The 15,009-nt window shown below is 32.1% G+C and overlaps 1 protein-coding gene across 1 annotated transcript; it reads left to right on the forward strand.

The window, feature by feature from the left end:
- Nucleotides 1-8,828: 8,828 nt before the first annotated feature.
- Nucleotides 8,829-14,595, forward strand: LOC134697669 (uncharacterized). Its single transcript, XM_063559951.1, has 4 exons — nt 8,829-8,857; nt 12,827-13,004; nt 13,439-13,680; nt 14,318-14,595. Exons 2-4 carry the CDS (start codon nt 12,868-12,870, stop codon nt 14,593-14,595), a joined length of 657 nt encoding a protein of 218 aa, XP_063416021.1. The 5' UTR covers nt 8,829-8,857; nt 12,827-12,867.
- The last annotated feature ends 414 nt before the right edge of the window (nt 14,596-15,009 follow it).

The following is a 15,009-nucleotide window of genomic DNA, read 5'->3' on the forward strand; positions in this document are numbered from 1 at the left end:
TATTGCAACTTATCTCAATCCCATTCCACTTTGCAGATGTGAGTGATTTGCCTTGTAGCGGCATTAGCTGGCTCTTAATCGAAATGTTCATGGGTGTCTGTTATGTGCAAGAGATATGGCTCTCTCTTAACACGGAACAGCCATTTTTTGACGGACAATCAACGTTTCTCAAGACCATACTCGCAAATAAAATCAAGGGAGAGCCAAACATTCAGTCCCTTAAACTTTCTTCACGGAATAGAGATTGATCCAGAAACCTTTATGCTAGTAGTCCGATGCTCTGACGACTACACCTCGGCTCTTTTTAAAGCGCCGTTTTGGGGCAAAACCGTTTCGACCAGTTTTTTTTAATCAATTGTAGATTTTAGTCGAGTGCACTTGCATGGTCAGGGTTCAAACTCACAACCTCAGTGTTGACTGGCTAGTGATTACAGTAGCTGAACCAATTACACATCTTGACCATCGCGTTTCGAATGTTTAATTACTGTACATATCTTTTCACATTAAAAGGCACTTTGACTCAGTTTGTATTGCTTTTTGCATAGCATAATGATCAATTAAAATGCATCCGATCTTACTACTTAATCATTTATTTACTATTGATTTCTTTAATATTAGAAGAAGATCTTTGGAAGAAATTGAAACAATTCTGTTCAATCGTGCATGGTCCTTTGTTTATCATAATATAAATTTTTTATGGAAAAGTTTGTAAAACTAGCAGTATAATTTCAATGTTTTAAAGGCTGGTGTTTTTAATATCAGACAAGTGCTGTTATGGAAAAAAATTGTATGACATAATTCATTTACAATGTTTATTTTATATATAAGGCATGTTTTTTTGCTTTGAATTCAATCCGACTATTGAAAGTATCTCATATAAATATATAGATAGATAAATTGGTGAGTACAAGACGTGCCATCTACAGAAGACAACAGTAATGACGATGATAATGTTATTGATACTACTGAAAGGTAAGTAAAATTGATGTTGGACATATATAAATGAAATCTAGTTTTTATCAAATTATCATACTACTCACAATCAAAATAAAAGAAAATAATTAACTTAACAATTCGCTTTATCTGAATCTAATGCATTGTGGGTTGCTGAAACGTACAACAAAATATTATGATTGTTTTAGGAACAATATAACGTAACGTCATTGGCTAAACACCCATCGTTCACACACCAAAATTTCAAGATTAATCATTTTACCCATATGCGTTTGTTTCTGAAACGGCTAATTACAAAAAAAAAATGTTTTTAAATATTTTCAAATATAAAAAAACAAACAAACAAACAATGTCTTTGTATTGGATAATTGTTTGTGTGAACAGTAAAATTATATGTCATTTGAAATCACCCCTTCGTAATTTTACGGACGACATCACGAGTTGGTTGACCGTTATGGAATAACCGTTTCACAAATGATATCGGATATGTTCCTTACGTCGTAACTACAATTTCCTTCTCTTTCATGAATGTGACCTACCGAATTAGACTATTTACCGGATTTGTAATCACATAAGCAACACGACGGGTGCCACATGTGGAGCAGGATCTCCTTTCCCTCCCGGAGCACCTGAGATCACTCTTATTTTTTGGTGGGGTTCGTGTTGTTTATTCTTTAGTTTTCTATGTTGTGTCATATGTACTATTGTTTTTCTGTTTGTCTTTTTCATTTGTAGCCATGGCATTGTCAGTTTGTTTTAAATTTATGAGTTTGACTGTCCCTTTGGTATCTTTCGTCCCTCTTTGGTTATAAAATTTTACTGATGTTTGACATGTTTAATTTATCCATAAACTAACTTATTTTTTTAGTTGTTTTACGGATGGAAAATATTTTTTTATAATGCTATCGGTATATTTAAATAAATTTCCGTCTGCTCGTAGAAAGTTTCTATGGTTACATTAGCCCGTTTATATGGTACCCTTTATTTTACGGCTTTGGGAAGTCACCTTACAAAAAAATGTTTTATTCAATTTTTGGTTCAAAACCAGGTTCACCCCACATTTTTTTTTCTTAAAATGTCTTTTACCGAGTCAAAATATGGCTATTGTTAAATTATTGTTCGTTGCTATGTGTTTTAAAATTTGATGTTGTGTTTCTGTGTGTGTTACATTTTAATGTAGTATTTCTGTTGTGTCGTAGTTCTTTTATATTTTATGCGTTTCCATCAGTTTTAGTTTGTAACCCGGATTTATTATTTTCTCAATCGATCCATAAATTTCGAATAGAGGTATACTACTGTTGCTTTTACTTAGGCGTGGTTCCTAAATATTTTTGATGCAAATCTCATTACGGATCATCGAAATGCTGACGACATAAATATGATACCATTCCCGAATACAACTTTTAAAGTTAAAATTGGCAGTTTTTAAGATAGCAATATAGTGCATTTTTCTTTGAAAACGAGAAAAAAAAAAATCAGGCAAAAACTGTATTTGACATTTGAGAGGAAAACATAATATTATGATACTGCATGCAAATTTAAAAAAGGGATATTCTATACAGTGTTGTGAAAAACTCGAAAATAAAAATAAAATTGGTATTTTTTATTATTACGGAAATTGTATATCTGTTATTCTAACATGACGTCCTTCAAAGGTTTTGAGTACACACCCGTGGTAAAATATGAATATATTGCATTGGCTGTTCCAATCGTACTCCCACGTCATATGTTATTTTATGAATGAAGTACCCGACGTCATAGAATGATGACGTTATAATTTAAGCATTTTACGGGAAAATACACGCTTCTGATACCGAAAATCATCACAACAAGGAAACGTAAACAAACGATGCTAAAATGTGGTATATAAGCCCTTTTTTTTTATACAAAGAAGACATATAAGTAAATTATCATTAAAATTCATCCATTTCTATCTAAATAAGTTTTGTGAATGGTTTGAGTATGTCAATTATTCTGTTTGCTCCGTTCTTTTACGACAATCTAAAAGTGTGTTAATTTATGGGAACGGCAAATAATGGCCTCCACCTAGAGCGCTTCGATCCCCAAAAAATGCCACATTTGTCCTATTAGAATCAAAATAATTCATGGGGGCTTGAATATATCTAGATTTTACCACGGGTTGTCCCTTTATGCCGATATTTTACCCCTCGCTATCGCTAAGGGTAAAATATTTGTCATAAAGGGCCAACCCGTGGTAAAATAACGATATATTCAAGCCCCCATGAATTATTTCTTAAATCAACGTCATCATTTATGTTTTCCCAAAAAAGGAATTTAATAGTTTCGACGTGATTATGTACATTTCCTTTGATTAGTTAATTATTTTTGAGTTTTTAAAGTTAATTTTATTATATAAAGTAGTCATTTTGAGTATTTTCTGCAAAACAGTTATAAATTTGACTTTTTATAAAAGTTAATCGAATCATTCAGATAACGTTTTGTTTCGGACAATTGCTAGTTGTGAAAGTCCAGTAAAGAGTACTTCTTAAAGTATCAAAAGGAGAAAGAATGATATTGTGTTTGGAAAATGCATAGTCTTGCAATGTTCAATACCAGAGCAATTAATATACATGCATGCGGTTGGGAAAAGGAAATTATTGAAGCTTCCTGGAGACTTTTGGTGCGACTGCGTAATGCAACAATTAATTTCTCTTGATAATATGATAAACCTTTGCTCTCAAAAAGCTCAATTTTTGCTGTGTCAATGAAGAGAAACGTGCTATAATGCTATTACGTGTATTGAATTCACAAACGATGACGAAGTGGTTGATCCATAGCTGAGATTCTTGTAAACACTTTTACTGGTATCTATGATGAGTTTATTTCCAATGTAACCGCGGAATATTTTTTCCACCGTTTATCCCTATTTGATGAAGACTAGATTTGTTGTATATTGTTACAATTTTTTTAATTATTTGAAATACTTAGGCTTTTCTACCTCAGGCATATATTACCTTAGCTGTATTTGGCAAAACTTTTGGGAATTTTGGTCCTCAATGCTCTTCAACTTCGTACTTTATTTGGCCTTTTTTACTTTTTTGGATTCTAGCGTCACTGATGAGTCTTTTTGTAGACGAAACGCGCGTCTGGCGTATATACTCAATTTAGTCCTGGTATCTGTGATGAGTTTATTTAAAGACACATTATGCAAGACCGATTTTAATTCTAACGTTGATAAATAAGCAATATTTTAAATAATCGCCCTAAAATCTTGATGAACTACACATTTTAGCATTTTCTTCGAACCAAGATAATGCTCTTTCATCAAACTGACTTTATTGTCAATAAACCAACTGCCAAATGAAAGGCCAAAAATACATTAAAATAACGTGACAACGCCATGGCTAATAAGAAACAACAGACAAACATTGGTACAATTAGTTATCAAAGGTACCAGGATTATAATTTAGTACAAAAAAACAATGTTTGCCTCGTTTAACTAGTATATTGTTGTGTTATAACTGCAATAACAAAGTATTTATTTTTCTATAACCAGATATTTATTTTCAAAAAGCACACAACCTTTTTTGGAGCAAAATTTAAACAACTGTTTGACTGCTTGATTCCCCCTATTATAATAATGTGATAAAATGGTGGTTTACTATTCAGAAAATAATTCTGTTATATACTGTAATGAAAACATGATAAGCAATATGAAAGTTAATAGATATGAAAAATGATGACCACGTCTGCATGGTCTGTGTCACAAACGGGTTAAACCTGCTAAAGTTATCAGATAAAGGCCCATTTGTAATGGCTGCTCTTCATATAAGTAGTCAAAATTTAGTTTTGACAACCTTTGAAGAATATGTTTGAGATTGAACCGTTGTTCTAGCATCCTAATGAATATATATACATATATATATATCAGACCGTTTTATTCCTTTTCTTTCCTTGTGGCTAAAATATTGACATTTTTAGGCTTGACCTTTTACCCCAATATCATAAAAATGCGACAACTGTGGATTTTTACGACAAATATTTTTTTATTTTCTTCTTTCCATTTATATATATTAAGTTCAGTGTGTGTTATTCCGGTAAAATAGAGTTTTAAATATGAACTCAGTGTGTAGTACTGTAACCAAGGTAACATTACTGTCTATAGCTGTCTATAACCGTCTTGATAGAGATAATTCATTTCTTCCGCCTGATAAGTTTTAAACTGTATCAATTGAATATTTTCTGTTTATTATTATAGACTTATACAAAGATTGTTGTTTGCTTCGATAGTTTTGTATGAATCATTTTAACATCCACTAAAAACAGATGAATATTTCAAATGTCCTGCTATTTCTAGTAGCTATTTTCATGCGTGTTGTCTTTTTGTATAAGATATTATAAGTATTGTATAGGTTGTTTTGAAAGAGCTTCATAGAATATTAAATCGTTAAAATAGAAACGACATTAAGACGGGGAAAAAAATGCTACTGAGAAAAATAACGGTGTACGCAATTGACTAACTTTATGTTAGTTTTTTGTCAGTGATAAAACTCCTTGGAAATTTGATGAAAGCTTCGATCCTTCAATGTCAGTTCGTTGGGCGACAATTGAATTTCTTTACTCTGTATAAAACAATATTACATAGTCTTATATAAAACAGATCTTCATGTAACTGTCAGGTTTTTTTTATCAGTCCGGGTTTGACAATAGTTTTTTTTTATTAGGGAATTTCCGTTTTAAATTTTCCTTGAAGGTCGGTAATTTTGTATTTTTCTTTTGGCTGAAGTTTAAATCTTGTAAATCAATTAAAAGAGACAAAGAGAAGTAATAACCAAATAAAAGAAAATAGCATTAAATCCAAACGAAGGTCGACTGGGTTTAGTATTTCTTCAATAGGAAGGCATCGAGGAGATAAATATAGATTATTACATTGATACCTATGGATTAACGGATTTATCCAATCGAGATAGTTAAATTCTCAATTTTAAAGCGGCGAGGACTTTAAAATTTATAATTTAACTATCGAGATTGGATAAATTCGATAATCCACGAGTAACTATATAACAATCTGTTTTTCTAATGATTAAAAAATACATTTCCTTTTTTGTTAACCGAAACTCCCCTTCGAGTGCCTTTCACATTGCACGAAGATGTCAATTTCATTAACACCTGTTAGCATATTTTGATTCATCCAGTTAGCTGAAAAGGTCATGACCCTTAAAATCATCCAATTATCTTTTCTGATCACCAGCAACCACACGTTGATTGAATTGTTTTATACAATGGGTTCGGAAAAGGATAAATTTCCATAGAATTAGAGAAATACGTTTAGAGGGGTCCCGTTTGTGAATATATATATACATATATATATATATACATGAGAACTGCTAAAATTCGACAAATTTGGTTAATAATTCGACATGTAACAAGAAGATAAAGGATGATGTTATATGAGTGCCAACAAGACAGCTCTCTATCCAGGTCACAGTTCATAAAAATGAACCATTATATGTCAAAGTAAGGTTTTCAACACGGATACTATGCTCACATTGAACATAAATCTATGGTAGCAATACACAGTTAGAAGTTTAGTTCGCATTATGGCCCCTGTGAATTTTCTAAATATGAAAATTTTTGTTTAATAAAATTATTAGATAATTGAAGAATAATATATTAGTGGGTTTATATGAACATTTAGATTGATTTTAATATGTTTTATAGACCATTTCTATGATTGACAGTCCTTATTTTCCTATCCGTACCGTTCATAGGTCCATAAATTATTGTAGTGTTTATCAACAAAGATTTTGCGCTCGATCTTTTCAATTCAATTCTATGGAAAAACGAGCAGGAAAGCACATGATTTTTTTGGGACCACTTGACAGATATTAAACTATAGATTCAGGAAAGGTATCACTGTAATTCATTGAAATTTTCCTTAAGACCAAATTTTGGAGACTTTTGTGACATGTTCACCCCCTTTTTTGCTATATTGTGTATCTAAGAAATGCAGATTGTTGCCATGGTTACACCCAAAAGGGATTATATTCCACCCTTATGACCATTAGAAATCAAATCTATGGAAGATTTTCTTTCTACAAGTATATACATGCATAACACATATAAAGCCTTCTTTGTTAGACAGGAGGGAAACAGGGTGTTTAACATGGTTTTATAGCGATAAACCTCTCACTTGTACGAGAGTCATACCAAATTCCATTATATTTACAACAACGCGTGAACAAAACAGACATAACAAAGAAAATAGTCAAAATATGGGTACAGTAGTCATCACTGTGTTACAATTTAAAAAAAACTATTTTACAAAAATGCACAAAAACATCTATCAAATTAAAGACACATTCATTGCATCGCGTGTCTGACGTCAGAAACGTAATAAACATGACCAACTTCTTAATATAAGGCATACGGTGCAAATACTCATATGGTTTTGAACATTTCCATATCAACACAAAAGAGTTAAGAAAACTACTATCTGAGTTATATCCATTTACTATGCAATATGGACAAAAATTGATTAAGCACAAATATTGTTATTTTTTCTTCTTCATAAAATACAATCGTAATTATAATAAAAAACATACGTTTCTATATGAATATCAAAATTCATACACAGAAATAACATACTATTCTAAAAAAATGCACATTTCTTTAAAAATTTTGACCAATTATTTAAAATTGAGAATGGAAATGGGGAATGTGTCAAAGAGACAACAACCTGACCAAATGAAAAACAACAGCAGGAGGTCACCAACAGGTCTTCAATGTAGCGAGAAATTCCCGCAACCGGAGGCGTCCTTCAGCTGGCCCCTAAACAAATTTGTACTAGTTCTGTGATAATGAACGCCATACTAATTTCCAAATTGTACACAAGAAACTAAAATTAAAATAATACAAGACTAACAAAGGCCAGAGGCTCCTGACTTGGGACAGGCGCAAAAATGCGGCGGGGTTAAACATGTTTGTGAGATCTCAACCCTCCCCCTATACCTCTAACCAATGTAGAAAAGTAAACGCATAAAAATACGCACACTGAAATTCAGTTCAATAGAAGTCCGAGTCTAATGTCAGAAGATGTAACCAAAGAAAATAAACAAAATGACAATAATACATAAATAACAACAGACTACTAGCAGTTAACTGACATGCCAGCTCCAGACTTCAAATAAACTGACTGAAAGATTATGATTTCTTCATATGAACATCAGGCACAATCCTTCCCGTTAGGGGTTTAGTATCATACCATCATAACATATATGAGAAGAACATAACCCGTGTCATGACAACAACTGTTTTTAGAATAAATGTGTTCAGTTCCGATGCAAAGACCTTATCAGTGACTCCATATACGCGCCAAAATATGCAATCTTTAATGACTTGACAACAGTATTGTAATAATATCCCTTCTTAACAAGTCTATTTAAAGGTTTTGTTAGTTTATGAGGTGAATACTGACACCTTTGTGCTTTATAAAGAATATTTCCATAAAAAATTGGATGTGAAATACCTGAACGTATAAGAAGTCTGCATGTTGAGCTATATTTACGAATGATGTCCTTATACCGATGATAAAATTTAGTAAATGTTTTTACTAGTTTGTGATATCGAAAACCCTGGTGTAATAATTTTTCAGTAATACATAATGCTTATTTATTTAAAGATCTATCCCAATTATTATTTGTTACTTCAAAATCCAAGATAGAGGAAGACACCCGAGCCAGCTTACATGGTCTGTTTTTGAAAAAAAAAATGTTATAGCAACACTCACATTAATTGGACATGTTATTCCTGCAACTAAAAATACTTTTAATGTCAAAGGATTGTTTTCTGCATGTTATATTACAGTATTTTTTTAATACTTAGTTTCTCTTTGATTTATATATTTTAGGATGCATTGTGTATGGAAATCGCACTGCCTACGGTATGTACAATATATATATATATATATAAATATGTTTTTATTTATTAATGTATTAATATATTACAAAAGTAACAAATAACAAACAGACTATATAACATTACTAATGACATTTTGAACGCAGCGCAGTAAATGTTAATTTGTATATTAGTGAAATTTGTAACTAAAATGACTTAATTGAAAGAACGAAATGTGGAAATTAATGTCATTTGAGTCCCATATCTTGTCTTGTTCAAAAAGTAACGCATTATAAAAGAATGCAAGATTTTGATTAGTTTGTAGCCAGTTTCTTTTATACATATTATTATTTTTCCTTCTCATTTTAAATTTGCATTTGTTAACCACTGCCGGTAAATACGACTCAAATTCCCCTCTATGCAAGGTATTTGCCTTTTTGATTATTCCTTTTTAAACTTGCAAACCTCCTACATGTCCTAACGCCAAAGTGTTTCGGAAAATTTCTCACCTTATTTTAATTACTACGGCACCATTTTTAGGCAATATTGATTGATAGAGGTAATCCGAAAACTTTAAACAAAAGTTTCAGACAACACGACTGTACGACACCAATATGGTTTCTATACAAATGAACGATTTAATGATGGCATGACAAGTGACGTAATCACAGAGATACCATGACGTTACATACCACAACAAAACGTATATGAATAACTCCCGAGGTACTATAATAGTCTCTACTTATCTTCAAAATAATGAATACTAATTTTTATGAATCACATCTAACTAGTCACATAATATTCTGTTTCGTTGGTGTGTTGGTTGTACAAACCGGATTGAGACGCGTCAGCTATAAAAATTTTAAAAGGTTGAATATGTCAATGGTGAATGTAGTATACTAACTTTGCCACAAAAAACAGCCAACACAATTTCTAAAACGAGACAGAAAATATACTAAGAAACTAAATTCAACATTAAACAATATGCATTGACATCAGGAGAACAAACAACATCCCTCAAACTCTAGTGGTCAGACTTGATATCACTTCGTTATCAAATTGCAGTCAAGAGTCGCATTCAGGAGTGTCACAATAAAAAGAGCACATTTTTTAATTTGATGAACACATCCTTGTTTACATGAAACACATTCAGCCAAACAACTCTTACTTTCAATTTAAAGATATAAGTTTGGATGTAAAACATACTTAACCGTATCTTGTGAGTCTATTTTCAAGTTCAATTATTAAGGCTTGACATGGAAGTATTTCAGATAAATATGTATTGTTGTAAATGATAGATATTTGAGTATCTTTTCAATTGTTGAAATATTCAGCAAGAATTTGTATAAACATGAATGTGTCCCTGGTACACAGATGCCCTATCCGCACTGTCATTTCTATGTTGATTGTACCGTGCACGTGACAATTGGATAAACACTCTAAATCGGCGTTAACATCAGAAAGAACATACCATAGGAAACATGTGTACTAAGTTTCAAGTTGATTGGATTTAAACTTCATCAAAAACTAAAAAAAAACAGAAAACATAAAAGGTATAGGAAGATGTGGTGTGAGTGCCAATGAGACAACTCTCCATCCAAAAAACAAGTTTAAAAAAGTAAACCATTATAGGTCAATGTACGGCCATCAACACTAAGGATTTGCTCACACTGAACAACAAGCTATAAAGGGCCACAAAATTACTAGTGTAAAACCATTCAAACGGGAAAACCAACGGTTTAATCTATATAAAAAAAAAACGCGAAACGAGGAACATGTATAAATTACATAAGCAAACGGCAACTGCTGCACATCAGGTTCCTGACTTAGGACAGGTGCAAACATATGCAGTTGGATTAAATGTTTTAATGGATCCAAACCGTCTCCCTTTTACTGAAACAAGAGCATAACATCATAACATAGAAAAACTCACTATAAATAATAAATTGGCAGACTAAACTCAATCAAATAAAATAATGTTCATAAACATATAAATGGGCATAACAATCTCAGAAATTCAATCAGCAATTTTTTTTCCCGCACTCAAAATTTTATTAAGTCATAAATAATTAATTTTCACGGTTTTGCAATTGGTGTTATCAAAACGGGAAGTAATCATATTGTTTACTTCTCTCGCATTCTGCACGTACATTGTGAAACCAAGAGTTTCAAATGGTGAAGTTGAAATCATCCCTTCGTAAATTTTACGGACACCATCACGAGTTGGTTGACCGTTATGGAATAACCGTTTCACAAATGATATCGGATATGTTCCTTACGTCGTAACTACAATCCCCTTTCCTTTCATGAATTTGACCTACCGAATTAGACTATTTACCGGATTTGTAATCACATAAGCAACACGACGGGTGCCGCATGTGAGCAGGATCTGCTTACCCTTCCGGAGCATCTGAGATCACTCCTAGTTTTTGGTGGGGTTCGTGTTGTTTATTCTTTAGTTTTCTATGTTGTGTCATGTGTACTATTGTTTTTCTGTATGTCTTTTTCATGTTTAGCCATGGCGTTGTCAGTTTATTTTATATTTATGAGTTTGACTGTCCCTTTGGTATCTTTCGTCCCTCTTGTAGTTCATGTATCACATAAAAAAATTCATAGATTATATAGTCGAATGTATAATACGACATTCTTTCAGATTTCATATTGTCTTTAGATAAAAAGGAAGGTATGCCACCTTTGAAATAAAGGCAGAAATACATTATACCTCTATCTTAAGCTTCAAGGAGTCTGTCAATTTTCTCTCAATCATTTCGCTAACACATCGAAATACATAACTTTTGAACTATATTTTATATATTTTGCTGTATGATCAAGAGCTTTAAATTATAATTATCTATTTAAAATCTTCATGGTCTACATCAATTTCTATAGAAGACAAGATATAAATAATGCATAAGTCGCTGTAAAATGCATTGCATTTCATGAATCATTTTGAATGGCCTCTTTATTCAATTTCAGGAATGAAATGTGTTCTATAAAATTAGTCAAAATATTTCCGAAAATAAACATATTTAAACATATTCCGTAACATATTGGACTTTACACCGTTATCCAATAATGATTTATATATAAGAAAATTTTGTCCATCGTGTACATATGTATAAATTTATAAAATTCGGGAGGATTTCAGTTGCACTAAAAAGGTACGCAGATTGTGCTCTACATGATCATCTAATGCTAATGCAAGTATGAACCCGACGATTAGTTAAATTTGGCTGGTCACATTCGGGTAAAAGTTGACAGTACTGTGGTTACAATAGCCAATAAGATATTACATAAAGGCCAAACTACTCATGATGGCCACAGCAAAACTTCCGAAAGGATGATTTCAACGTCAAAACTTTGAACTCATGGTTCAAAAGCTTCCATGTGAATAATAACCATCTTTCAAGAAATCATGAGAGGAAATGCAAGCTCTGGAATCTTGTATCAACTGGGTAATTGATATTCAATTTTTCTTTGTTGTTTGTAATTTGCTACATAGAAATGAAGAGTTCGTAATTTGGAAGCTGATGTCATTTCTCTTGTCGTTGTCGTGAAGATTTGTACCCTTATGGTTAATTTTCAAATGTGTTAGGATAGGACACAGAGTTACCTTTATCTCCTGATTCTTCCATCAATACCAATTATCACCATGAAACAGACATAAATACAAACGCTAATCCAAAAACACAACAAACAGATTAAGCAACACGAACAACAACAAAAAGGTAATGACTCTCAAATAAAATTGAGGGGAATACAGGAAAACACATGAAAGTCAACCACATTCGAAGTATCTCTGGACATTGGTCTTTTTACAAAAACCTGACTTCGTTATCAATCATTAGAAAGGCATGAAAGAGGGGCGAAAGATACCAGAAGGACAGTCAAACTCATAAATCGAAAATAAACTGACAACACCATGACCAAAAATGAAAGAGACAAACAGACAAACAATAGTACACATGACACAACATCGTTCATTCAAATATTTCATTTACATTTTCAATTTCAGGGCATTTCGGAACAAACTATTATAAAAGAAATTATGCTGTTATGCTGAACGTGTCTTGGGCTGAAGCATTCGATAGATGTACACAAAATATCAACTCTGGACGACTTTTCAACAGACCGATTGGTGGGATGGATATGCATTTACAACATGACAGAAGTGTACTCAGGCAAAAGGGATGGTAGGTGAATGTTAATGTATACATCTGTTTAATTTAAAACTGTGTTCATATGACCTCAGACTTGTGTGTTTCAATCAATTTTTTTTTATAGCAGTTAAAACAATGGGATTTTACATACAAATATATAATTGATTTTGATGAGCATATGATTTAATAGACTGAACTGTTTGAGACCAACACAATAAATATGTGCACTCTTTTTTTCATATAGGGCGGGTTAATGTGAACGTCACCGTGGTCAGGCTGATAAGAACGATTAAAAAAAAATAGAATTTTTATTTTGTTTTTGTCCAAACGAGGATATTTGCATTACACATGTTACAATAGATTATCATTAAAAAGAAATAAAAACCCGAATGATATTAGCAAATAAGGCTGCATCGACATGCATTACTTCCTGTATTGAACTTTAATTGTATACATTTTTAATGCAGGCAAAATGGTGATATTTGGCTAGGAATTATGAAAAAGGATGAAAGCAAATGGTTGGGTGCCACACATTTCAACTGTGAAGATGTAATTTCCGACTCATTAAGAAACACACTACCTCCTTTAACTCCAGGATTTTCACAGTGCATGTTGTTAAATATGTCTGGCTCTGGTGATAACGACATTTACTATGCAGCATCATGCGAGGAACTGCATCCATTCCTTTGCCAATCGCAGGTTTTTCAAGGTATAAAATACAAATATAATACTACTGTGATTGATTAGTTGTAGGCTGCTTAACGTTCGTGTTCATGCCAAGAAAAAAAACCAATACATACAATAACTTGCAAAAATTCATAATGAACATGGCACGGTAGTTCTTGCTTCACAAATAGTCAGTTTTAACATCCACATTTTGGCCAGCCTTTGATCTTTATTGAAACATTCTGCTTGTGTTTTACAGTAAGTTAGACGGAAGAAACAACCACCTATCAAATCATTATTAAAGATGCTAAAACAAATACCAAAAATCTACTGACGTGTCATCATACTTGAAAAGTTTTGTTCTACCTTCATTTATTCAGACACTTGATATAAAGACGGTTCAATTTGAATACACTTTACACCAAAGACACCAACGAATTGATATCAGCTATATAAAAAAGTAAAATAACTAATATATGGAATTCCAAGAAAACTTCAAAACGGAAATTTCATAATTTATTTTTGCTACTAAATGTAACGATCAACATAAAAGAACATCACATAACTGATATAAATTTATTTAAAAAAAACATTCTTATTTAAGCAATGCTTGTTAAAAAGAAGAAAGCCACATTCTGTTTTAATTTAAATATTTGCTTTCCACTTATAAATTTATACAGGCAAGGTAGACTCAACCATGTTTAGTGAGATGATGGTAAAACGTGATCTTTTTAACTTTGTACTAACAGTAAAACATCACGATGTCAACGTAGCAAATGATTGTCTAGTTGAGATTAACAATAATCCTGAAGCTTTTGCCGCGGTTTATGTTCAGTCAATAAATGATTGTGAGGTATATGTACATAATCCCACTGTAATATATCCTGTCAGAGTACAAATGGAAAATAACACAAATGTAACGAGTTTCGTGAAAACAAAAGGCCATGAAGGTACGTAATAATATAAATGTATACTAACAAACTCATAGAAAATTATGCCTTCATGTCGTAAAAACCTTTTTTTGTTTAATATCAATATTTTACATTAAGACATTTCTTTTTAGAAAAGTGACACCTGCTGAGTCTAAGGATATTGCAGACATTTTCCACATCTTTCCCTAGTGCACAAATGTATAGCATTATTTTTCATCCTAGCCCCGTCCCAACTAAAAATCAAAAAGTAATTCCCTAAATGAAAACTGTAATCCACCTTGTATTTTTCTTTTCATAAACGAGAAATATCAAAAGATGCTTCTAATATGCTTGGCTGAACTTTCCCCCATGAATTGCATATTTAACTTTGAAGGACGGAATTTACTGCTTTTTTTTGCGCTACTGACGACAACACCAGACAGTTTTTAAAAAAAAGTTTA

The sequence above is a fragment of the Mytilus trossulus genome, chromosome 14, assembly GCF_036588685.1.
Source record: "Mytilus trossulus isolate FHL-02 chromosome 14, PNRI_Mtr1.1.1.hap1, whole genome shotgun sequence".
Classification (NCBI taxonomy): domain Eukaryota; kingdom Metazoa; phylum Mollusca; class Bivalvia; order Mytilida; family Mytilidae; genus Mytilus; species Mytilus trossulus.

Excerpts from the sequence above, each read along its gene's own strand:
- LOC134697669 (XM_063559951.1), top strand. The coding sequence starts at position 12,868 with ATGCTGAACGTGTCTTGGGCTGAAGCATTCGATAGATGTACACAAAAT. Across the intron at positions 13,005-13,438 it reads GTACTCAGGCAAAAGGGATG|GCAAAATGGTGATATTTGGC; the intron begins GTAGGTGAATGT and ends TTTTTAATGCAG. Across the intron at positions 13,681-14,317 it reads CCAATCGCAGGTTTTTCAAG|GCAAGGTAGACTCAACCATG; the intron begins GTATAAAATACA and ends AAATTTATACAG.